The sequence below is a fragment of the Dermacentor albipictus genome, chromosome 1 (genome assembly GCF_038994185.2).
Source record: "Dermacentor albipictus isolate Rhodes 1998 colony chromosome 1, USDA_Dalb.pri_finalv2, whole genome shotgun sequence".
Taxonomy (NCBI): domain Eukaryota; kingdom Metazoa; phylum Arthropoda; class Arachnida; order Ixodida; family Ixodidae; genus Dermacentor; species Dermacentor albipictus.
This window is the reverse complement of record NC_091821.1, coordinates 132,954,043-132,981,628: the sequence shown is the minus strand read 5'-3', so window position 1 is coordinate 132,981,628 and position 27,586 is coordinate 132,954,043. Positions and strand designations below refer to the sequence as shown.

Below are 27,586 nucleotides of genomic sequence, written 5' to 3'. Positions count from 1 at the left end.
GCTACCAGTAGATGAGACCTTCGAATATCACAATGACGTCAGCGACTTCACACAAAAAGCCGAAGAAGCACGGCAGCTGACGCGACACCGCATTCAGCAGCAGCAGCAAACCGACACGGACCGATACAACTTACGACGAAGAGACATCCAGTATGTACCTGGAGACAAAGTATGAGTGTGGACTCCCGTACGGATGCACGGCCTATCCGAGAAGCTTCTTCGTCTTTATTTTGGCCCGTATAGGATAATTCGCTGAATTAGTCCATTGAACTATGAAGTTGCTCCAGAAGGTCAAGTAACCTTCACGACGGCGGCATCGAACAAAAATCGTCCATGTTGTCCGAATGAAACCATAGTACGACAGGCAATAACTGCTTCCGCCTACAAACATTGCAAGTTCATGACAGTCTAGAAACCACTGCCTTATGTATGAGCATCGGGACGATGCACTCTTGGAAGGGGGACAATGACGCAAGATGATTTCAAATTACGCGCGCCAGCCGCTTCCTGCGTCCGTCCAGCTGTTTACTGCTACCTGCGAAAGATAACGGCAGTGAAGCGGGCAAAAGGGGCTCGCAAGGCACGCGCAATCGGAGCAACGTGCCATCAGCGCGGTACTCGAGGAAAGAAGAAGAGGTGCGGGTCTCTTGCGAAAAGACTGTGGACGTTCTAGCGAGGCTCTCATTTAGCTGTTTGTCGGGCACTAGTTCGCCCAAGGTAGATTGATTAAAGCAGCGTCACTCAACTGTGCGTTACAATATATATATATATACATACATACATACATACATACATACACACACACACACACACACACACACACACACACACACACACACACACACACACACGCAAACACACACACACACTCACTCACCCAAGTTGGCGTCTAAGAGGTTCATTGAAGAGCAGCATATATCCAGTGACCCACGATGGCACGAAAAATTTTATTGATATACAGCACATACCTGGTGACTTGTGTTGGCATCAAAGAAGTTTACTGAAGAGTGGTGCATACCCAGCGGCCCAAGTTCGCATGAAGGAGGTTCATTTAAGAGCAAAACATAGCTATTGTCACATACTCAGTGACCTAAGTTAGTCCAGCAGTTGGTTTCGAACCCTGTTTCCTCAGCACGGCAGCCCGATGCTCTAACCATTTGACCATGGACTACACAGTGCCACAGGTTGGTGGGAAAATGGTTCAAGACACAGGCAGACGGACAGGCATGCACGTACACACAGTTAGCCCCTGGAAAGTGCATGAAGTACCCGAAGAATGCTAATCGCATTATAACATAAGGCACAGCCAGCAGTGCACAAACACTCGCGGGGTTGTTTCTGCTGAAAATCAAGGGCGCAACCACATGACTCCACTTCACCAACAAGGAGGCGTGGATAAGCCCCGGGTGGGAAGATAAAAGAATGTTGCTGCCTTTAGTTTTATTCAGGGAGCTTACTCACCAAGCACCATCATGTGGTCAAGAATGTCACCAAATATTCCGCCATGTTGCAAGGAAGCCAACTTTACGGACACAACGTTGACTATTCGTTTCATTTAGTGCCCTCGACATCGCGACCCAGCGCTAATGAGAAGCGAAGACACATTTTATCCATTGGTTATAGGGTAAGAAGATAACGGTTGTGTTTTCTTGTGATGTAGAGCATCAACTGTTCAATCCATGTGGAAAGTGGAAAAGCCTTTTTGTACGAAAGAAGATTGTTGACATGCATGACATGTATACATATGACATGATGTATGTGACATGAGTGACATGTCTTAGGTGACAGGGATGACATGACAAGAAAGACATGCATGCATGATATAAATGACATGACATAAATTATATCATGAGAAGCCAACAAACACTGACACCAAGGACAACATAGGGGAAATTACTTGTGCTTAATAAATGAAGTAAAGTAACGGTAAATTAATGGAAATTAAAGTGAATGAAAAAACAACTTGCCGCAGGTGGGAACCGAACCCACAACCTTCGTATTTCGCGTACGATGCTCTACCAATTGAGCTATCGCAGCGGCGTTTTTCCATCCACTTTCTTGGATATTTATGTGTACTAGTAGAACCCTGGGAGTGTTAACCAGCGCCACCACTCACAGACCTTGGCGGCGGACGTGGAACGCCCTTTTTGCCGCAGGCGTCACGAGAACGTGATCTTTTTGGGTGAAGGCAATTGGTCAATAAACCCACATATGCTACCTGAAGGCATCAGTGTTGCCGGATTCGAGACCCATATATCATGAGAAGCCAACAAACACTGACCCCTATGTTGACCTTGGTGTCCTTGGTGTCCTTGGTGTCCTTGGTGGTCCTACTTGCCGTACCTTTGCACAACTCTGCTTTCCTTGGTATCATATACAGGGACATTAGTAAGAGATTGTCATTGCTAAAGAAAATATGTGAGGCTAGGTTTGTAGATTAGACTTCCAGAATACCGAATTGGTTGCTTTTACAGTGCGTGAAGGCTTGGTATGCAAAAAAACAATCTAAATGATGCAGACGAGTGGCAAAACAACCTCTGAATTCCAACACCAGCCCCAACAATGTTGTAGTTTATGGGAACTCCTGGTTGAGGCTAATTAAGTTCTTATTTATTAAAGAAAATTACATTGCATTCATAAAGCTTTAAAATAATCAGCCTGAGCTTAGATTTTGCATGGATTCCTTAATACGCTTTTTTTGCCCTTTAGATCGGGTCACATGCCTGGGTGCTGCAGTTACTGCCAGGACCGGCTGCTTAGCACATTGAAGTGTAGGAAAAGAATATACTCAAAAAGAAAATAATCATTACAAAATGAATTCTTCACATCTCTTGTCAACTTCCTTGACAAAAGATTGAAGTCTTTAACTCCACAAAATGCCTTGAAATGTGTGACATCATGCCAGTGTTATCAGCACTATTCGAGAAAAGAAGCTTGGTTTCCCTTTTTTTTTTTTAGCCATCTCTATCTGCCAAATAAATGCAGGGAGTTTAAAGAGTAATGTAGTATCCTATCTTGACTTCATGTTCAGCATTCCTTTAGTTAAAAAAAAAATTGAACAATGAGACCCTTTGTGAATTCTTAGTGTAGTTTCTCTGCAGACATTTGTTGTTGTGCAATCACATTTTTGTTGCTACATTTGTACTGTCAGGTATTTGTTCTTTTCCTCTTCTCCAGGGCATGAAGTACCTATCCTACTTGCTCTACCCACTCTGCATTTGGGGGGCAATATACTCCCTTTTGTACCAGTCATATAGAAGGTGAGCAGGAATCAATGAACTTGTACTTACACAAAGCTATTTGGCTTCTGCAGCAGGAGCATTTATTTACTGTACAGGCTTCTTCATTGTAAGCCTGCATGGTTGCAGTGCTGTATTAGTAGACGCATGTGAATGTTGTGATCTTTCGAATTAAAAGCTGAATATTGAGGCACTTAGATTCATTCTTCAATATTAATATTATGGGCAGTATTGACAAGAATGTATTATGACGATGTGGGGTTTAATGGCGCAAGGGCAATATGGTATTCTAATGGCAGGTGATGTTTTTTTAGTGGAAATTGCCTTATTTAAAACCTTCTGGGTCAGATAGCACAGTTATGACACAGCAGCTGGATTACTTGAGGAGGCAGACATTACCGGCATATGAAACCAGGTCATGTTAGCTAATTAACAATGTTTCACTAGTTATTGTTCACTTTAAGATGCATGTTTCAATTGTGGAAGTGAAACCGAGCAGTAAGGAAGTCATAACCATTTAGTGGAGATTGTGTGCTTAGCATCACTTTCAAGAAATATGTCCTCAAAATCTGTGACAAAATGCTTAGATGTTCTACTTAGCACTTATAAGCATTTAATTTTTCCATGGTGAGTGTCTTCAACATTTCACAGGGAGTGTTGGAGAAGACCCACTGGAAGTTAACCACCATGGAGCAAGATAGAAATGCCAACTTCCCATGTACAGTGTTCATGCAAGTGCCCCAGTGAAGTCAGCTTTGTGATGCAGTGTGTAGACGGTGCTGAAATTTGTCTTCAGCAACCAAGAACAACCACGCCGCGAGTGCCTTTTCACTTCTGCAACGCAGGCTAGGCTATGCACTCCAAAGCACAACCATAGGCTAATTGCACATTTTCCAGTTATGAATGGTAAACACACTGCAGTGATACTGCATTTTGTGCAGTACTGCTGCATTTCATGACGGTGGCATATTGCGACAGGCCTCCTTCTCGTGCACTTGTCGAATTTACTTCTTGCCTTGCCAATATGGCAGTGCGCACATTTGCTTCCAGCAGGTAGTGAAGAGAGAAGGGGTAGAAGTATAGGCAAGGATAGAGGAGTGCAGAAGAAGTGAGCATGGTAGAAAGTAAGGTGAGGTGTGCCACCAAGACATTCGGGTGGTGCACCAAATTCGTTGTGGCATAAGTGAGCCTACACTTTCGTCTATTTTCCGCTGTGCTTACTCCAGCACTTTTGTAAATGTCAGAGACAGATACCTTGAAGCAGCGAAAACACGGGGAAGGCGTGAGATGGAAATTCAAGACGATGAGCATAATGAGAACAAGGTAAAAGCGGGAGCCAACATTTCAACAAGTGAACTTGTCTGTTTCAAGTCCACTTGTTGAAACATTGGCTTCGGCTTTTACCTTGTTTTAGTTTTGCTCATACCTTAAAGTAAACATACAAAGCATAAGGCCTTTCTTTTCTTCCTCATTTCATAGCTGGTACTCCTGGTGCATTCATAGTCTCGCCAATGGTAAGTTATGCACGTTAACTTCCTTTCTTTCTTTCTTTATTTCTTTCTTTCTTTGTTTGTTTGTTTTGCTATACTAACAGTCCTTGTTGTTTACTTGTGTGAGCACTGAATTGGATCTTCATATTTAGCTGAACGATAAGTGCTCTTCGCAGTGGACCAGTCATCTTGGTTCCTCAATCTATAGGTTCAAATAAAATGCATGCAAAAGTGTTCTTCCTGGCTGGAAACTGCAATTTTTTCAGTTTTTGTTTCTTTATCTTAATTCACTTCTGTTTCATCGCTTTCTTTTTATACTTTCTCTACTGCTCATAAAAAGAATAAAGCATCAAATAAGCATACCAATAATCTCATTCTCTATCATCACCTTTCTTTTACTAGCTTTTGGCCCCAATAAAAATTTGCAAAAGCCTAATCTTATCTTTTATTGTGCATGAATATAAATGCCATCTGGCAGCTGGCTGGGATCAACAGACTCTGACGTTTTAAATAAATGTGCTGTTATATCTTAACACGGCCAAGGGCAGTAATTAGACCTTTACCACAAGGCTGCCCCTCCCATTCATCAGCACCTATCCAGAAGTCAATGTAGCGTTGACTTCGGTTGACAGGTCAACAAAAGACCCCTTTGCCTGAACCTGAGAACCTCAACTAATTGGCGAAAACGCCAACGTCAAATGTTATCGTGGGAATGGCTTCGACCTTGGATTCCCAGGTTGCTAAATATGCAGGGGCAAAGTTACAGCATTGGAGGTGGAGTTCGGCTGAATGGTGAGATATCATGGGCAGGATATTGAGACCGATTCGATGATTGTGATTGGCCGTGATACAGTCATCAGATTTCCTAGTCTAGTCACCTAGGGAAGACGACGGTATTGAAAGTGGAGACTTTTGGTGCAGTGAAAGGGCTGACGTGTCCTGATGTGAACTCAGATGCTTAATATGCTCCTACCTAGAGTGGGCTTCCGTATCTGGAGCCAGTGTAAGTAATGTAAAATAAGCCCTTTTTCCTTCATTCCTACTACCGGACGTACTCGTCGATGAGCTTGGTGGATTCCTGGCCCAAACGCCACCTCAAGCCACAGCAGTGTTCAAAAATTAGAGAGGAAATCCTTCATCATAACAGGATGGGAAGAATGCCATGAAAAGCATGTGTATTTGTTTGATGTTCACCTTTAGTTCAGTAAGATGTTAGAGATTTTCACTTTAGAAGACATTTGCTGCACTTCTCATGATCAGTGCACTGATGTACAGATCATGAGTAGGTTGGCTTTTAGGTTTCTTTCACTTAATTTTTTTTTCCTGTCCAAAATGTTCCGTACCTAGCAGGGGATAAAATACAGTTCTTGGTGGGCTTCTGGGGTGCCCCTCTATAAGAGACAGTTCTTGTATAATGATGGATAAACCTTGCATATGCCCTTATATAGAGGGTCTCTCTCTCTCTCGTAATGAATTACTTGTATAATGAATACCTCTACAGCGAAGACTACTGGTACAACAAATTTGCCTGCACAATGAAGTAATTTCGGCATCCCCAGTGGCTGATTTGTTGCCCTACAATAAATGCACCAGTACTGCCACTGAGCTGTGATGTGCATGGGGTGCGCCGGCCAGCAAAACAGAGACTGTGAGAGGGTCTGGATTTAGCAGTAGCTGTGGTAGTCACAGGTCGACAAAACAAACAGAACTCACCCAGACTCAATCACATTATCATATATTTTTCTTAGGGCTCACTTGGACTCACACTCGCCAAAATTCTACTCAGCCAGCCTCACTTGGACTCAGAATCACTACAACCAGAATCAGGCAGGCCTACTTACTAACAGACTCACACTGAGTCAGGCTTACTAATATTCATGAAATTACTGACACACTTATGTTAACAGAATCATTGGCTCAGAGTCCGTTCACACTCCATGCAATTGCCCATTTATTCACTTGATTCGAACTCGCAAGTTTATAACTGACCTGAATCACCAGCTCTCTGAAAGCATTACTGATTCAGAACAAAATCAGAGCTTGCTTCAGAGTCACACTCAGACTCACATTTACTTGCATGTACTGCGATACACTGACTTTCACTCTCAAGTTTGCTCACTTGCTTGTGCTCATTCATGCTCATAATAACGACCACTCCCACTCATCAGCATTCACTGATACTCAAATTCATGTCCGTTTGCACTGATTAACACTCATGCTCTGGTGCACTTACACTCACCTTCAGGCATGTGTACTTCCTTCCCCTTACACCTGCCGAGTCAGTGTCAATCTAGGTGAGCCCCATGCCCCCAGTGTGTTTGAGTGTGTACGTATCTGAGTTAGCCTAGGTGAGCACGAGTGGACGTGAACTTAGTGGGACAATGTGAATTGGACCTTTTTCGAGTTTGGGATTCTGAGTTAGCAAGTCTGTGTCACATATAGCTTTACATTTTTCTTTAGTTTGCAGGTTTAAATGTGAAGCTGAATTTGCGTGATCCCCAATGAATCGGAACCTATGTATTCACGAGGGGTGTGCATTGGATCCAGTAAGCTTAAGTGAGGAAATGTGAACAAAGTGCTTTTTCTTTAATCAGAGTTTTAGGACTTGAGCTGTTGGATGCTAAATTGTATAGCGAAGTTCTTATGAAGTGTACTTGAGCTACTACACTGATTTGTATTGTGTGCATACCCTACACTGACGCTGTGAAATTTTTTTGTAGTACACTTCTCTTGCATGCACCACTCATGCGCTTTCATCTACACATTGTTTGCACAGATGCGCTCTTTATTCGAAAAGGCAGGAAGAGGAAGAAAAACAAGCAAAAGCTCTCATTGTCTACACATGTGCTAACCGACCCCTCCCTCACACACACACACACACACACACACACACACACACACACACACACACACACACCCACACACACCACACACATCGACCCACCGTGGTTGCTCAGTGGCTATGGTGTTAGGCTGCTGAGCACGAGGTCGCGGGATCGAATCCCGGCCACGGCGGCCGCATTTCGATGGGGGCGAAATGCGAAAACACCCGTGTACTTAGATTTAGGTGCACGTTAAAGAATCCCAGGCGGTCTAAATTTCCGGAATCCTCCACTACGGCGTGCCTCATAATCAGAAAGTGGTTTCGGCACGTAAAACCCCATATATTATTATTACCACACACATCACCAATTGCATCGTGCTTACCACGGTATTATTGTGCCTCACCAGCAACACTTGCTTTTTTTCCCTCCCGGGAATCTCTTTGTGTCATTTAAATGGTGTTGAACTAGAACAAGTACCTGTTCGGTTCTGGTTCAACGTCTTCCAATTTTGTTCCAGTTCAGTTTCAGTACGAAAAACTGGTTTGGTTCAGAGCACTCTGTCCTTAGTCTCCCGTGTTGCTTGTACTCAAAATGTCTTATATACCTTGACTTGTGCATGTATCCAAACTAATTTTCAGTGCCCCCTGACATAAGGTCAAGATACTTGTGACCTTCAAAGTCAGCAACGTTCGTTGAAGCATGTGTGGCTGGGAGAGAAGCGGCGGACAACCAGCATGTCATTGATGCTTCTTTTGTGGCCATGACAAGGGTGTGGGGAAGAATCTTCACATCAAATGTCAATTAACTTTTACTAGAAGCACCATTACAGCTACCCATAGGTCAGCAAAATAAACTGAACTCACTCAGACTCGCTTACAAAATATATTTTTGCTTAGGGCTCACTTGAACTCAGATTCACCAAATTCTATTCAGCCGTGCTCATCCAGACTCGGACACCACAATTCTAATTGGCTGGATTCACTCAAAATTTTGACTCGCACCCCAGGACTCACTTGAGCTCAATCAGGATCAGACTCACGGGTCACTCTGAGGGAGTTGACTCTTGAGTGAGTTTACCTAGCTATGGTTGTAGCCAGACCCCACTCTCGGCCTCTAGCAAGAAATAAAAAAAAAACAGAAGCCTGCATACATGGCTAAACATTTTGACAAATGGCAATAACATTCTGTGAGCCTTGATACCTTAAAGGCAGGCTGCAGTCGCACATTCCGTTGAATGGAAGGTGGAATGAAAATTAGCTGTTTTTATGACTAATTATCTCTTGAATTTAGGTTAAATGAAGATTTATTTTGCTGAATGTCCTTAGCCTGCTCTATTGTGAGCGGTATGGTATGTAATCCTCACAACTAAGTGAAGTGTAAAGTGAAGTACTTTGAAGGTCCCAAGTGCTTTGTTATAAAGGTATTTGACTGTACTGCCATTTCTGCAAAGTGAATTCCTGATTGGCATTCCTGATTTCTGGCAACAGATAATGCCACAGAGTTTATCATTGGCTATGCCTTGGCCATGTACTGGGGCTGCAGAATGCTCTATTCCAAAGTCTCCTCGAGGGCATTCATGTAGGCTGTATCCATTTTGCATATGTCCAATGTCCATGCAGACAACTGAAATACTGTACTAAATGGTTAATAAAGCCACTCAATGTACACCAGCGGCTTAGTATTTACTTCACATAAAGCCGTGGTGCCAGCACAAAAAAAGGGTTATGAACACTGTGTGTATGTGTGTGTGCATGTTTTCCACAGCTCTGATATTTTTCTACATGGTGGTTACCTTTGTTACTGCTGCAGGAGTATATGCCTTTGGGTTTTTGTTCATGCTGCCCCAACTATTTCTCAACTATAAGCTGAAGTCTGTGGCCCATTTGCCCTGGAAGGTGTTCATGTATAAGGTGAGACATCTCTGCTGTTGAGCAGTGCTGGTTTATGTCAGAAACAATTGAGTGTTTCTTCAAATTGATCCAAATCTAGAAACCAAAACTAAGCCGAAATTGCGTGAGGGGACAAGGGAGGAAGCACACCGCATATGTGCAGATTCGTAACTAGTTTTAATCTGAAACGTGCTACATATAAATGATTGACTGAGGTACACATGTCATCATATATGAATGGGGGAAAAAAAATTGCTATATGTCACAAAGTAGTATTTTCCACACGTCAACATTCAATGTATCATGCTACGTAGATATGAAAACTCCTGATCTTTGAGTGCTAATAACGGTTGGCTTATCCATTCTTCTTTTACTTTTCTAACAAAGCATGCTTCCACTATTTAGTGGTTCAATTGTGCCTTTTTCCTCGTGAGGATACGTGCGCTTGAATATGCTGGGGTACATCTGCATTCTTGGCGATGTACAGTCAGGTGAAATAAAGCTGTGTTTTTCAGGGACAGTTTATGTTCCCGAAGGAAAGTGTTGATACATGTTCCACTTTTCCTTTGCATTTTATTGCATCTTAATGGCCAGATCTAATAATTTACCAAAAAATTGCATCATATTACTTACCATAGCAAGTTCCATTGCTAAGTTCTCATTTAAGGCTGACCTCAACATACAAAAAAAAATATTTCCCAAAACCTAATATCTATTGTTTTTCTTATGGTGATTCAGTTCAAAACAGCAACAAAAGCAAATTTGCAAATCTGTGGCAATAATGAAGCCTTGAAGATTTCTGCCGCTTAATATTTCTCGTCAACATTGCAGGGAAAGCACGCATGCAGTTGTGCTGAAGGTGCAACCAATTTTCTGAAAAGAAAAGCACCCAATGCATTATATAGGAGGTCCCAATTCAGTCTCCGACTCTGGGACCTCCTCCTGTATATTACATGTTGTAATAACTTCATATGCAGTAATAAAATTTGATTCTGATTCTGATTCTAAAGTGAAACCTTATTATAACAAAACTGGCTATAACGAACTAATGCCTATAATGTAGTCATAATTCCCCTTAAACTTTCCGTAGAAAATCTGTGCCTTTAAAATCTCATTTTAATGAAGCTAAATTTCCTTGGAATGAATATAACAGCCCTTTTACTCCAGAACGATGATTCTGTGATAATTTTACACAGATCAAGCACAGTTAAGTTCCTTTTGTCTTGCACTGATGTTCTTGACGACCGCTTGGTTTATCAGTAGCTTGGGAGCATGTCAGTGAAGTGCTGCATGCCTCTTATTTTGTACAAAGCTGATTGCATGATGCCACTGTAAAGAAATGCCTTTTACGTAGTTGTTGTTTAGAAGCATCCACTTGCATCCAGCGACAAGCATTATCCTGATGAAAGAACATTTCTTCAGAGTAGTGCAGCTCCTGGTCATGTTAATGGAATAATAAGAGAGTATTTTTCCTTGTAAAAATACACATTTTCTTTTAAATATTGGATGCATCAATGCCACTTCTGTGCTGCACACTATCCTGAGCTGAAATGAAATTGATTTTTGTTGAGTCTATAAAGCCATGTATGTAGTGGTGTGCACAAAAAAATTCATAATTTTTTAGACATTGTGGTATAATGAAATCAGCAAACTTCACAAGGCCCTCACAAAAAGAAAAAATTTTTTTACCTGAATTATTGTGGAAAACTCTACGCTGTTCAGTACACTGCCATGATTTCTTTTACGAAAAATCCAAAATGGTCGAGTGACACATTAGTAATGCCTATCCTGGAACGACCCAGAAGGGTCAGCGATAAATAGAGAATTGTTGAATAAATTAGTCAGCCGTTGCTGAAAACACAATGCACTTGCAAGGGAACGCGTTGCACTCGAAACAGCATTTAGTATGGTTGTAAGCATTTTTGCTACTGCCATTGGTGTTAGTTTTATAAATGCTGCCGCATTGTTAAACCCACCAACGAAGTTAGACTAGATCATCGTGTAGTTGGCACTGAAATTGGGATTCTGTTTAAGAATAGTGCTTACTGCTCCTGTGTGATTATCAGTTCTGATGGGTCTTCATTTGGCTCTTGGATTTACTTCTTACAATCAGTTTTGTGTTAATGCATTCGTAAAAAGCGCACATTGCCGCAATGGATGCGGCAAAGAATGCTGCCAGACACTGCAGTGTGGCGGCTGGGGTGTTTTTCTGAGTGCTATGAAACTCTGAAATGGGTCTGCTATCACTGGCCCGAAAGCAACATTAATGTCATGGCATGCCTCGCTCCTTGTCCCAGCAATCGACATCACACACCAAGAGCCTGAAGGCAGTTGACACGCCCTCTACTGTTAGCATCTACAAGCTTATTTTTCTTAATACTAGGTGTATAGTTCCCGGAAGACCTTTCATGGTCCACTCATGTTGATAAACTAAAATGAGAATGATCTAGAGCTATTGGGGCTATGTACAGGGTACGAGCACCTATTTCAATATGAACAAAAGAGACCCCACCCCATATTACACACTTACAGTTAAGTTGCAGCATACTAGTCTGGGGTTCGAACATACTGAGAAACTACAATAAATTAATAGTCTTAAAGAAAAAAAACCGTTCCCATCTTCAAATGTTACCATGGAAACAGAAGATATATTTAAGAGACAGAAGACACCAGAACACATTTGAGGATATGTATGAGAAAAGAAACAATAATAAAAGGAAAGGGGTTGAAAAAGAATCACCTTTCTTTTAACATTTTTTTTAAGTGATTACTTCCAAAAAATCAGTGCAGATTTTATACTCTGCTGCTAAACTTTTTCTCGTTCATTTCTTTGCAGGCATTTAATACTTTCATTGATGACCTGTTTGCATTCCTCATTACAATGCCAACAGCTCATAGGGTGGCTTGCTTCAGAGATGATGCAGTATTCCTAGTCTATTTATACCAGAGATGGTAAGTTGTCTGAAGTCACTATGGTGACATCCTTCTACAGTAGATAGATTTCCTGCAGTGTGAACTCTGTGAACTCAAATTATCTGATAAGCTGAGCAGTTTGGGGACCTTGGTTTAGTTGCTCATAGGCTTATCACAAAGAATTCTTAATTATAGTGGACCATTTCACTTTTTCACATTGGTTGAAGTGTAGCACACAAAATGCAGCACAATGGTTTTTGTGCTGCATTTCTTAGCGTGCCATAGAGTGACTGTTATATGTTGCTGCTGTTTTGATTTCAACCAACAAGAAATAATAACAAAAACGGAAAGATTGAGGCCATGATAGTGGAGGGTTCCTGGCAATAGACTAGCTGTGAACGTTCAGTCACAGCCAGTCATTGAGAATTATGCTGTGCTGTTATGCTTCCATCTTGGCGTGTGTTACAAAGACAAGATGTGGAACTACGAGTGATAGAACCTCCTCTCAAATCCTGGTTTTGGCACTTAAAACCCCAGAATCTAATCTAATCTAAAAACCTCCACTTCACTATACCATGTGTGGGCATTCTATGCATGATTAGCAAAAATGACTGCATTCATCCTCACCACCTGTTAGCAGACTGTGGCAATATGTTGACAGAGCACCAGTTACCACATGCTGCAAATATGGCAGTTTCATATTTAGTAAATCTTGCAGTTCATTTTATACTTGCTGATGTCTGAAAGGGTCCTAACAATGTACCTGTCAGAATAAACTTTGGCACTGAGCATTGAGATTGAAATGTAGCATGACATTGTTATCAACAATTACTAGGTTCAAATGGGCATTTGTGCAAAGGTTTTACTAGCTAACATGATGACACCATCATCTCCCTTTGCTAGGAAGGTGGCTGTGCACTGTATCACTACAGATAAGAAACACAACATACTGTGCATTTGTGTGTTCCTTTGCACACCACTACTCACATTGTTGCTAGCTGTTTATGTATTGCATATCCTTACATTAACCGGATTTTCGATAAACAAATAAAACTGGGAATGCTCCTCCCTAAAGAAGTACGAAAGCCAGATGGTCATGTGTGCTTAGGTAGCTGTTTTCCAGGGCGTCAATGTAGACAAAATGTGAGCATCGCAGACGTTCTGCCATCACTTTTCTGTATAGATGAAAGAAATGACCATCTTTGTCACATGACTTGTCAAAAGATGGGATCAATACATTGGCACAAGTTTTTCAAAGGTTATCTGCCAAGGATTATCATTCACTTGGATGGTTAGCAAAGAAGACATGGGTAGCCAGTGTAGGCATCTGCATTTTTTTCACTCTCTGTTAGCACCGCATTTATTTACGAACATGCAGCTTGTCTATGAAGAAGCTGTAAAAGAAGAAGCTGCAGAATGCCACAAGAAAATTCAGTAGTGCCACTGTCACCCTCGGCCCTATTGAATGACGGGCGTCTATAAGCTGGCGGAAAAATTAGCACAATTATGACGAACCTGGTGTTCAATAATTTTTGCAAAAAGACTAGAATACCTTGGAACAAGGTGTCGAATTTGTTTTTTTTTTTTGTTTTTCTTCTTCTTTCTGAAAATGTCTGCATTTGCTCTTTTCACCTTTACACTATGGTGTAGAAGTTGTTCCTTTTTCCTTCTCCTTGTACAGCAGCATGCACTCTATACATGCACACAGCTTTTCAGTGTGAAGCATGCTATGCAGATACTATACTCATTTGCTTTACAAGTTGCGTGTGGCAGTGAGGACTTCACATTGTAGCTAACATTGTGTGCCAACTATTTATTGAAACAAATTGCATATGTTATGCTTGTTGTGAACTAGAATGATTCACTTTGAACCTTTGTAGCCTTCTATTTTCTGGCCAAAGCTCCATTTTACTTTTCTGACATGGCTTTTATCTGCTAAGGCTTAGTGGATTGATCTTGAGGTGCTATGTAGAGACACTTGCATCCAGGAAAATTGCACATTCTCAAGCAGAATAATGTTTGGCCTTTTGCCAATTTTTAATTTTTTGTGAATGCATAATCTCTGAATTCAGTGATATTACAAAGCTAAGAGATGTCTTGCGTGTACACCGTCAGGATTAGCGATAGGAATTACCTATAGGAAATGCTGACAGCAGCAAATTCTTTCAATGAAAAACACAGCACCGAACGGCAAGACGCTTAATAGCGAATGTCGAAGCAGCTAGGCCTAGCTAGCATTGCCGTGGTGGTGACTAGGGCTGCAAGTGGACCCGCATGCGAGAGCGCTGGTTCGAAACGGTGAGATAATCAAAATGGCAGCGGTGCTGGCTTTTATTAGTGCCGTTTGGGACCTGCACAGAGTCCGGAAAATCATACAGCAACGTGTTCTTGTGTCCGAAATTTTAGACGTTCTTATACATTGACTCTATGGTGGTGCTGCGAAGCTGTCCAAGTTATCGGGCATGTCCGAAAAATCGGGCATCTGGAAAATCAGTCGTTGATTGTATAGGCTTTCGTACTGTGTGTGGGGTACTAAATGGAAATCCTTTTTTAGGTTACAGCTTGAGTACATGATAATTACCAGCACAATTGTAAATGCAGCCTATATTTTCAAATACCAGTAAGCATGGGCTCTAAGTATTGTTGTCACAAATGGCTAGAGGCTAGCTTTGACGTGCAGGTTAGTTAGCATAAGGTACCAGCCCACGAGATTTTATCCAATAGCATAATACGGTACGCATTTCGACCAGTTGGAGTAGAGCAGTTAGAATCTACAGTGATAATGCAGGACAACAAGCAAGAATAGGACAGGATGACAAGCTGACCTATACCCATGTAGTTTATTAGTGGTGCAGATATGAAAAAGCACCACTATTACAGTATGATGCTTTTCCAGGCAATAAACCATGCAGCTCCAATTGATGACTTTAGACAAAGACACGTCCTCGAGGGCTGCCGCTTGGGCATTATGGAAATCTTGAAGGAAGGCACTTCGTCGTTTGCTTCACTAGCAGCCACCTGCATAGGATGTGCCTCGTCTAACTTGAGTCAAGCCTTTCTTCTACCGTCTTAGCTAACCATAGCAGAACAGGTTAGAAAGATAAGCACGGCACAAGTGGCCACAAAATTCCCTCTGTGTTCTGCAGCCATCACGTCCCTGTGCGATCAGTGCACAAATCAGTGCACCAAGTGCATCCGTGCCCCAGTGCCCACTTTTAGCCTGCCTGGTGTATGCAGCGAAGCTCGCGAGTCGTGACCTGCTTTTGCTAAATCCATGAAACACACAGCCCCAACACACTGCTGAGAGGACAGTGGCACTCCATCAGGACATGAAGTTTTACGTACACTACCACTTCGTTGCATTTCGGCTGTCTATAGTAGAAATTCTGACAGTAATCAGGTTTAAAGCAATTTGGCCCATAAACAGTTCCTTCTGGGGCTTTTAGCCCCAGTGTGTGTTATGCACTGAAATATGCCTCATGCGAATTAGAATATGGAAAATGTTATTTTGAATGGATATCTGTGAATGTGTCTTTTAACAAGTTTTTTACAAGTTGCCAGAGGCCACCAACATATTACATGTAAACATTGCCTGCCGCACGCGCTTTCTTCCGAGCAAGCGTGTGCTAAAAAGTACACCTTGGTGTGTACTGGTAACTGCTACGAGGTTCCTGCAAGTGTGCTTTCTACCTTTAAGAGTGCATGAGAGCACACTGTTTAACAAAATGCTGCACAACCCCAATTTATAACAGCAGCTGTCTGATCATATTTACAAGCCTTTCACGCGTTTTGGGGGCAGACAACTTCTCAGACAGTTCTCACGAAACAGTGCCTGTGTCAGCTAGTATAGCCGAAGAGCCCATGAAAAAAAAATATCAACTGCTGACTCTACACATTTCTGTGCATAGTGCCAGCATGTGTAGACAGCACAAGACATTTCATGCCTGTTGGAAGTGCGAGCCCAAGCTTGCTCATGTTGCCACACCCACATGCCTGGAGCTATTTCACCCGGAAAGACCAATCAGAACACACAATTGTTCAAGTGTTTCAATGGCGAGAGGGCTCATCGCAGGATCCTACGGTGGCCACGATATCTTAACTGTGCAACACATGGCTTTCAATATGAAAGTGGACCCTCAAAATTCCCATAATGTCCTTAGCAACACAAGTGGCGCTGACTTTTCTAAAGTTATCAGCCCATTGTTGTGTCCTTTCTCCTGCTAGTTGTACCTTGTTAGTGTAGTTGATTTAGTTGCTTCATCAATTGTGTAATGGATGCATATCTTGAAATTGTCTGATTACTTGTTTCTCCTTTGAATTGCTGCAAGGTTGTATCCTGTGGATAAGAGCCGTGTGAATGAATTTGGGGAAAGCTTTGACAAATCACCAGAGAAGCCAAAAAAGGAATGAGCCATCTTGCATTCACTGCGCATGGACCACAGTCTGCAAAATAGTCCATGGGCCTGTCCAAAACCCTTTATTGTGTTCTCTGACTTCAAGGGACACTCTACATTCCATTTCTCTGAGGCCAGAACACCTTTTTATTGCAATGTGTTCACTCTACTTTCCAGCTGGACCTTAACAATGATCTTACCTTTGAAAATGTCATGTGTGGTAGGTTTGCAAAAAACATGCTGGCTGAAAGTTTCAGTATCACATTTGAAAGATTGGCCAAAAAGCTTTATTAATATTTGTGGTATTTGGACGTACCTAACCAGTGCCATACTTTGGTACCTCATTGAAAACAAATTAGTATTTCTTTTTCTTCATAAACGTAGTGCTTTGTGAGCAGGAAAGTGGAGAATGTGTCATGCAGGCATACCATGCTGCAAGTGCACTATAGTTTTGTTTTGGTATCTTTGAATACCTTGATACTGTATTCTAGCAAAAAAAAGGGGGGGGGGGTGAGAGTTCTTGTTGGTGTCAGCGAGATCAGCATGCCATATGCACACTCAGTAGATTTAAAATACTCTCTCTCATTTAGAATGAAAACAGCATGGGTTATTTTAATGTTGCTAGAGAAAAATAAACTGTTTTAACTCACGCAGAATTAAGAAGAGCAAACACTTATGTCACTTAAATAACTGGTTCAGTCAGTATAGTAATTAGTGAAAAATTCGTAAAAGGGTGACCTGTTAGCATTAGTGTAAGATGGTTATAGGGCTTCATGTTTGTCTGCAAGGTTAGGGTGCAGGTAACTTGCATTCACACTGGCACTTAGAAATTGTCTTTCAGCATGTTATCATTTTTATCCATGAAACTTGAAATTTTGTAAGGTTTATGGCTGGTGTATTGAATTGGAATAATAAAATGAATTATTGCTCAGTCTGTTTGTTTGTTTGTGGGCGTGGAGTGATTGGGTTAAACTCAGAATACCTATATTGTAGTCGTACAAGAGCCAACTTCTACAATATGAAAGCTAATTCTGTGTGCATGATGATTCACTAAGAGATGATTTGAACAGAGAACTGTTTATGTATGGCAATTCTCTCTAAGCTTATTTGAACAAAGGACCACTGAACAAACAGCAACTGTTGTTTTCCTTGGCAATGAGCTGATCATGTCACTGGAATCTAGCAGTGCCTGAATTTTTCATTACATAATATTATATGGCAGAAAGTATTTTATGTTTTGTGATAAAAACAGGGATGCTAGTTAATGTTACTGAAACATAAACATAATGAAACTTAATGAATAAATGTGAAACGTAATGTTACTAAAACGTGAACACAAGAAGGAATAAAAGAGACAACTTGTCCAAACTTGACCCCGCAAACTCAAATTCCCAACCCTTAGTAACTTGCTCAGTTGTTCTCTGGTAGTTAACCTCGTAGCCAAGAAAATCAGTTGGAGAGGGAGGACTATGCAATTAAGGGGATGTTAATTGTGAAATCTGTAGCCTCAAATTTAGTCTCAAGTGTGTGGAAACAGGCAGTTTGTGTTCAGGCTTGTAATCTTTAGAAGTTTGGAGCTAATAGAAGGCTTCCTAAATTTACTTGATCAGTCGGGTTAAACATGAATTTTTTTACAAGTTTCATCCACTAGTGTACTGATTTAATCTTTTAGTTTTCCCTAAGTGTTCATTTATTTGTTTACTCATATGAGCAGCAATTTGCACTAAGCACATGACCTGAATTCAGCCTTCCCACCTTAATTATAGCCAACCAACTGCTCCTCAAGGGCAGTTAAACAATTAACATTAATGTAGAAAATTTGGCTTTTGTGTAAAGTTTTTTAACCACAAAATACTGCTGTATGTGCCCAAATGTGGGACTTTATATGCATGCATCGGCACCGACCCAACTCTCTGGTTGGGGCTAAATTAAACCATTGCCCCTTTCCTCAAGATCTGCTTCAGCAGAAGTCACTTTATACACTGTGTCTTAACATGGCAGTGCACTGGAGTCAATTCTGTCAGCAGGACTGCAATGCCTGCATCACTATGCCTTCCCAGCAGGTGCAGGGTACGTAAATATTATGGCCAAATGCAACACTAAGATTCACTGTGCGCAAGCAAGTTGAGCATTTACTGCGTATAGTAAATGTTTTCTAAATCTGTATCCAAGCTGATCCGAGTCATCCCCCTGGGACTATATCTTTGCATGCACTTTTGCGTTGGGACAGTTTGTCATTATCCTTTCAGGGAACTATACATTCTATTTAACATAAGCACTTCATGTCTGATAGGTACATGCCAAAAGTTATATGCACTAACTGTTTCCCCATCTTCATTCATTCGCTCATTCATTAAAAGCCGCAAACTACAGAGGTTTAAGCAGCAGGGGCACACAAAAATTAGCAGGAGTATGCAAAGCCTATTGTGCATAAAATTGGTAAAAATCGAAATGAAGGAGAGTTTCATGCAAAAAATTTATATAAAGTATACGCTCTATAAATAGACAAGATGCGTGACAAAATGTAAAGCATTTATTGCAATCAAATACAACACAGTAGACTCATTTCAACAGACCCTAATCAACAAAAGTATGTGTTACCCGCAATCCGTTTTATCCGAAGTCTGTAATATACGAAACGCCTCGCTTCCGAAACTTTTGTCGTGATGTCTAAAATTTTTATTACAAAGAGTGAGTGACGAACGTCCAAAGTAAATAACAAACAAAAAAGTCGCAGTTTCACCCAAAAGGCGACGCATCGATTGCGATAGCAAATTAAGCAAGATACGAGTGGCAGCAGCAGCAAGCGAATTGGCCTTCATGCTCTCTCTCGCTTCAACGCGAACTAAACGTCGAAAGCACAGTGCATACGAAGCTACTGGCACCAGGCGCACTTTATCCACATCGTAGATCGCTTTGAACATGAGGCCTGCGCAGGCGCGCACTTTGTTCACATCGCAGATCGCTTTCAAGATGCGGCGGCCGCAGCTCTAAGCGGCAGCCGCCAGAGTAGAACCCCCCTCCTCTCGCCTCCCCCCCCCGATCCCCCCCCCCCATCCCCCGTGCCTCACTCGTAAAAGAAGACGGTACATTTCCGCACCATCTTCCTCCCTCGTGCACGCGAAATTGAGCCGCAATCGTCGGCTAACCCTTGCCCCATGTCAACATGGCAAAATTAGGTTTTATGCGCCCGATTTTGAAAAAAATTGCCGCTAATTTCATCCGCTGTAGCCAATAGTGCGGTGTAGTAAAACACGTTGTTGGGCTAATTGGTGCATTGCATTAAGAAAAAAACCAGCCTCTTTCCCGTCTTGTGCATTTTCTGTGTGCGTCCTTTTTTGGCTGTTTTTTTTTTCTTAGTGCGTTGTAGCACGGTCCATTAAAAATGAACTTCACTGCATTAATAAAATAGGTAGAAGAAAGGCTGAAATGTGGTCCGTTATATCCGAAAGTCTGTTGTACACGGGTCCATTGTAACGAGCGTAGACTATAAAAATATTCAAGCCAACCATGACCCCACCTCCCACCTTGGCTCTTGCAGAAATGCCATACTCTCACCATTGAGAAAATACATAAATGGTTTTTGGCATTTCAAACAGATAAGTGTTGTGCATAATCATGGGGCGACAATCATGTCTGCAAAGTATTACACTGCTGTACACCATGAAAACAGCTAAATATTCAAAGAAAAGCCCATGTGTCCTGCTTCTCGGATGAGCCACTCTGCCGGCCAGCAAGTATAACATCACTGGCATAGCCTCTGCATCACATATGCTGTCCGCAGTGCACAAATAGCCTGCAGCAATACAAACAACTTGGGGATTCCTGTAAAATGCAGAGCAAGGAAAACTGCCACCAAAAGTGTGATGCAGCAAATAAAGAAGGGAGAGAAAAAAAAAAAAGAGGTCCATTGCAATGTTGGAATCTAAATTACATGAAGCTTGTTTGAGTTTATGAGGTAGCAGCTATAGTGGATGATATGCACACGGCCTCATCGCATGTAGCCGTTAGCTTTCTGTGTCACGAGGACGAAGGCTATGTACGATGCTTGTCGAGGGTAGAATGTTGATGAGAGTTTTATGCACTGAGAGGTATGGCAGATATGTAAATATATTTAACCACTTAAGTGTTTCGGATGAGCTCAGCTTGTCACTGCGATCCTGGTTAATTTTGTTTTGGACAAGCTCAGCTCGTCAAAGCAAATAATCCCGTTTTCAAAAGATGTAGACAAACTCGGCATGTCCAATTAGTTTTTCATCTACTAAATAGACAGCCGCAGTGCCAGCGTTTAAAACCCACATTTATTTTGCTCTTCTTTTTGTTTTACTACATATATATGTGTCAGCAATTTTTCAGTACCTCAAAGGTCACATTGATTCAGCCATCATAAACTACAAAATAGATGGCAGCCATTTTGTCAGCACTGTAGGGGCGGATTTATTGTGGTCTTTGTTTTCTACTACATCGATGGCAGCACTTTGTCAGCACTCAAAGACTGCATTTTCAGAATCTCACACTTTTTGCACCTATTTGGCAGATCTGGAACAATGGCGCTGCCACTGACAAATCGCACATGAGTCGCGCATGCAAAAGGAAGCCGCTGCTCAACTCTGACAGTGAAAATGATAGTGAAAATGGTGCATTAAAGGGGCTTTCTTCGAGTGAAGAGGATTATGATACTCCTCTCATGGCTTCTACCAAAAGTGATGATTTGGAAAATCAAGATAACATTGACTTCGCCTGACAGTGGTTCAGTGTTTTCATGCTTAAAACATGAAGCAAATTGGTTGGAAAAGCTTTAGAAGGGTTTTCTATGGAGTTAAGTTTGAAAATTAGCCATAAAATATTATGAAAAAAATGAGGTCACCTTTGGCCATAATAATAAGACACTTCAAGCATTAAAGCTTCTGTGCCCATTGTGTCACAGTGGCACATATCCACTCTGTGGGATTGGCCAAGAGTGGTCATGTACCCAGTGGCACATACCTAGAAGCCCAAGTTGTTTCCAAACCATGGGGAAGAAGCAAAGAAAGCTTTAAAATGAAAGAGGCAGGGATCTTGACATAATGTGTCATTTGGACCACCTACTTTAATATTGAATAAGGCGTGGGAGAAATGTCTCTTGTAAGCGCTGGTCAAGACAGTGGGAGAGTAGCTTGCCTCCTTTTACCATTGCTTCTCAATATTTTATTTGCTTCCCTCTTCTCTATTATTGAGCCCTTTTTAAGATTTATTGCAGCAGAGCTCTATAGACAGCACTTTACTAAAATTTACAATGGGACTTGGTGGGGGATCCATGAAGTCTATCACTTTTAGTGTGGAAAAGACAATGACCAGACAACAATCATGCATAGGGATCATGCTTGCCACTGTGCATTTTCTTTGTCTTACCACTGTTTGCATTCATCACATGCGTGCTTTTGCAAGCAGGCACAGAAGGCAGATGCTGTAGCCTTCCCTAGGTGGCGGAATTGTGTTTATTATTGTGATGATGTGCTGCACACAGGTTAGTCTGTCACAGGAATGGATTACATAGGGTCAAAAATGAAAGGCTAGATCTTTTGTGCAGCTACTCACACATGCAACAGTCAATCTCAGATTATGGCAGTGTCCAATGACATCTCTTATTGAAAAGGTCTAGAATACAAACCATTCCCAAAAGTGTACGCTACTGAAAAAAATGCCCAAGCATTGTAAGGCATATGTGTCTGCAAGGAAGCCAATGCAGAACTAAGAAGAAAGTGTATATATGGTGGTGCATAGCAGTTCAAAGCTTTGGTCTAAAGTCACTGGGGCCAAGTCCATTACTGCAATGCGAGCATGGGCAGCTTCATATGTGCAAATTATAGTTATGTGCAGATACACAACGCATTCAGGGTGTCTGACACCCCTCTCCAATTTCTGTTAATCTCTTGTGAAAGGTGATGTCTGGTACAATGTGGTCCACCGTTAAAAAGGGCACTCCAGTGCATGGCTATCACTTTGCTGGAACTCCAAGCTGCAAGTGCTTGATGAAGGGCTGTCTGAAGGGTTGAGTGCATTTGAGCAGGAACAGATCCAGCTTCCCTGCCATGTACGCATCTGACCCCTTTGGTCAGCACATCACAGTTCTTAACTTTTCAGCACATTGCAGTGAGTTACCTGTTGCTGGGATGAACACTTGCATAGGTCCTGGCATATGTACAAGTGGTCCCTCACGTGTGCATGGCACTGTAGCGATCATGCTATGCTAAAACATTCTGTTAAGTACAGGTCCATATACATAGTTGTAATGTTATGTTATTGCAACAGCAGCATGACTTGTTCAACATTTCTTTTCTGCCTGTGGCAAAACTTACTGCCTAACCTCTCCTGCTGAGTATGCCTCAAACAGGGGCCCATAATCTCATTGACTCTTTTGGCCGGATCACTTTTAGTAAGCATTCAGTGGATAAGCGAGCTGAGAAGATGCTCGATACTGCAATTAGACATCATGCGTCATGCAAACATATGTGTCCCCAAAAGTGATCGACTGAGAATACAGCTTCAGGTGGTTACTCCACATGCCAGGTGTATCTGTATAAATCATGTTGTGCAGTAGCATTTCCCTCTCACTTTGAACTAGTAAAATTCGTATACTGAAGAGATTGAGGCCCATCAACAGCAGAGGACTGCTGCTGTGCATGCGCAGCAGGCATTCCCCTGAAGAATCTGATGCCATAGTTTGTCACGTATGGCATGCTGGAATCGGGAGCCTCCTACACAGCTGTCACACAAGAGCGAGCATTACATCGGAATGCCTAGCCCTTCACACCAGTTCCTAACGAGAGGCAATATGCAGAAGATTGAGCCCATTACACCACTGTTAGATGAGCAAGCATTACGGACACACTAGTAGGGGACCAGTGGTGTAGCATGGACAGCCACTTTGGGGAATGATCCATTTCAGCCTGATGTCATCATGTGGGACCGTTTATACTTTGCACGGGTCATGTATCCTATGAAGCATTACATACTGGCTGAGACCTTTCCAGGAAGAGAGATGGCATTGTTACAAAATGTTCAGCACATGTGTCCCTTCTCTAAAGTGACCCCGACTGTTGATGTTGTGCTCAGTGTTGTATTCGAATACAGAACCTTCCAGGCACATGCACATTACCTTTTTTTTTTTTCTGGTTCAGCAGTACTCCTTCTGTTTTAATTCATGCACAGACAGCATTTGTTTAATTCATTGTTGTTGCTATGTAGGGAACACACATCACACAATTGAGGTGTACTTTTGAACTTCTGTTCAGGACAACAGTTTAGGAGCCTGCAGGAGATGTAATGTCACACACTCTGAGGTGTACTTTTGAACATCTGTTCAGGACAACACTTTAGGAGCCTGCAAGAGATTTAATGTGATGTGCAGGGCACTCTCATTTATCTTTGGTATGTGCAAATAATTTCCAAAATATGTATTTTTCCGAACTGTTTATACCCGTAAATTCACTGAGGATAGCTTTTGAAAAAAATTCAGAACAAAACTATCTTTGGGCATCTCAACAACATTTGGCATGGGCCATTGGTGGGCCTGATAGGCACGTGAGCCAGGCTCCTGTTTATAGCTATAGCACTGAATGTTGACTAATAAAGTAGTGTGAATGCGCCTCTTCATAATCAAATGATAAATCACAACATAAGATCTGTAAGTATAATGTCAGCTCATAGATATCCCTAAAGCACACAGACCTTTTAATGGAATGGCACATTATACTGAAGGGCTTCTTTGATTTTCGTTAACTTCTTCATTGCGCTACCTTATTCTTGTACCAATAGGTATGTGCCACTACAGATGTGCTCATTCTTGTCCAATATCCTCCAGATTGGGTACATGCTACTGTGAAACAAAGGGTGTAGAAACCTATAGACATGTGTCGTACTTCTCTGGCGCATACACGTACTTGTCATCGGTATTCTTACCCCGATAAGCATCATACATCGCTACCAACATGACAGCTGTTAAATAAGGGAAATGAGACATCCACTCAATCATATAAATTGCTACAAAGGAAACCCATATGGGTTCCTCGAAAGAAAAGCTTCACAGTTTAAGAAAAATTTGTCCTGGTCCAGGACTCGAACCTGGGACCACGGCCTTTCCGGGGCAGCTGCTGTACCATCCGAGCTAACCAGGCGGCTAGTAGATGGCAGGGCGAAGTCGAATTTGTCAACAACTTGAAGTAAAGGCAAGAGTGCGATGTTAATTACTTCTCTCCACCTTGCGGATTTCCGCAAAACTATCACGTCGTGACATAGCTGTGTCAACGTCTTGCACCATGCATTCAACCAATTTTTGTGTTTACATTTCGGCAAAGCTTGTGAATGGTATAGTGCCTAAACATAAACATTGCATGAGATTGTGTGTTGCATGGTGTGAAAGTAAACACAATTGTGCATATCACATTTATTTTTATAGCATTTAATTACCCATTTCACAAAACATGCAGTGGATCGGCATAATTTTTTACGAGGAAAAAATCTTTACCATATCAAAATTTGTTTGTTTGCTGTGGAATGATTGAGAAAACTTATTTTTCCTCCCGGTCTTCACACAGAAAAACATTTTGCTGGTGAAGATTTGTCCAGACACACGGATGATTATGTATACACGGCCATAGCTTGTTCAGTGGGTGCCTGTCTCTCTTAATGGACACAATTCAGAGGACTGCACTTAACCAAGTGCTGTTTATCTTTGCCCTGTACACCAAGGCTATACACAATGTCTCCTAAATACAACATGTGAACACCCTGCGATACTGAATATTTAATTTTGAAAGGCACCGGAGGTAGCCACAACTCTGAAGAATTAGACATCGCTCTGTACTCTGGTGGGTTGCTAGAAATTTTTAGTATATAATAGACTTATGCCAGAAGACCGGCGAACATATCTTGTAGCTGCAACACTAGTATAGTGAAATCATGTGATACTGTGGTCAACTATAGTGTACTGGAAAATACGATCTTCTATACCCCGCACCTCCATCAATACGTTGCGGGGAGGTTGGGAGTATACAAGATTGTATTTACAATATATATATACAAAATGAGTCAGATTAAATAAGATGGCTGACCACCAACAACATGCAGCAGCCAGCGTCTCTGATCTTCTTCCTCTCTCTTCTTTCATCCTTCTGTAACAATATTTCTAGTACACTCTAGTCAACCATAATGCACTAGAATCATTCTGTCTTTGCACAACTCTTCTTTTCAAAAAGAAAAGATGTGAAAATGCTAGTAGTATTCTTGTCGGTTGTTAAAAGGCATATAGAACAAGACAATTAAGGAGAGAAAAAACATTTATTGGTTCCTGGCCCCCTGTCCACGGCTACTGGATGCCAGGGCCGTGGTAAGCGTAGGGTGGTAAGGCGTGACAAGAGATTGAGAAGTATCATCTCTTGGTTGAGGTTGGTCTGTATCCTCCGGTATGGTCGAGCCATAGTATCATGGTAAGCTTTGTGGCCACAGTGTTGTGGGGTCCTTGAGGTAGTCATAAGTATAGACTGAAGTACGTGTTGACTACCCAGGCAATTCCAAAGTATATTGGTATATCTCCCACATTGTGTGCACTTAATTGGAGGAACCATATCCTTTTTGCTATGTAGCAGTGAATGTTTTGTGCAGATAAACAGCCCAGGAAAAGGAAGAACAGCATTTGGTTGAGAATTAAGTTTTCTGAATCGTTGCATTGCTAAGGAGCACAGATAGTCCTTAGCTATGGAATACCTTTTAATGCCTTGGGTACCGTTGATATATATTTCACAATGATACAGAAGGTCACATTTTTTTGACAGCCAGAGGAAAAAATCGTTATTTTTAGCATGCTAGCTGGGACAAAAGCTCACCAGAAACTGTTGCCACATAGAAATTGATAGGCACAGGCCCTTGAATTTTTCTAAGATTAGGTCAGGTTGGGTTGTGGTCAGGACGAGTTAGGGTTAGATTGGTTTTGACTATGTTACCCATGCTGTGACGTTACCCACCTCAGTGGGTCAGAATGCAGCTGCAGAGCACAATGTTGTGGATTCAATTAGCAGCCCCAGTGACTGTGATTTGGTAGGGGCAGGATGGAAAATTCTGATGTGCTGCGCTTTGGGTGCACATTAAAGAACACTGGGTGATGAAAATTAACCCGGAGTCCTCCAACATGGAGTCTCTCACATTCCCTGTGTTGCTTTATTTGTGAGGTAAAACTCCATCACCTAATCACTGCGCATTTCATTTTAGTGTACCGAAACTGTATTTCAGAGGTTATCCTGAGGAAAGGACTTCCCGAGGACCGACAACAGGACAAGATTAAGCCATTCTGATGATCAGTCAAGAAGACCCTCAGATCATTACCCACACCCATATAAGTATATCAGAGGATATCCCCAGGATGTTCTTATATGTTAAGTACTCGCCCCTAAGCTGACAAATGATTTCGCGTCTTACAGTTAACTTGATCCACCACAAAAATAAGACAGAACACCTGCAACTCCACTGTTGCTTTCACTAAACAAAATTATTTTTGGTGGTTTGACAGCACCGACAACGCACAATTTTGCATCGTGGCAGAAAATTCCGATGAGGTTCTAGTAAAATTCCTCCAGAAAGAGCGCACCGATCTTATTTAATACACAAATCGCAAATGGGGAATTGAAGCCAGTCAGAACCGAAAGCATTTACAATTTAGTACGCCTGAGTTTATATGGTTATGTGAGGAACCAGCAAATACGTTGGAATTGTGTGAAAAGTGTTTGATGAGAGAGGAAAGAAAGAAAAAAGACGGTCTACAAGCTAGGGCACGTATACATGTACAGGAATCACTAAAAGGCA

General features: G+C 41.8%; 1 protein-coding gene across 3 annotated transcripts in view; it reads left to right on the top strand.

Annotated features, from left to right (window-relative positions):
- LOC135896152 (lipid scramblase CLPTM1L) overlaps window positions 1-17,681 on the top strand; it is a 76,002-nt gene extending 58,321 nt beyond the window's left edge. For all 3 annotated transcript variants that reach the window (XM_065424510.1, XM_065424511.1, XM_065424512.1), the window contains 5 exons: window positions 3,178-3,260; window positions 4,719-4,753; window positions 9,364-9,464; window positions 12,280-12,395; window positions 16,685-17,681. In XM_065424510.1, coding sequence (XP_065280582.1) covers window positions 3,178-3,260; window positions 4,719-4,753; window positions 9,364-9,464; window positions 12,280-12,395; window positions 16,685-16,766 — 417 coding nt within the window. In that variant the 3' untranslated portion in view covers window positions 16,767-17,681. The remainder of the gene's footprint in view (window positions 1-3,177; window positions 3,261-4,718; window positions 4,754-9,363; window positions 9,465-12,279; window positions 12,396-16,684) is intronic.
- Window positions 17,682-27,586: the final 9,905 nt, after the last annotated feature.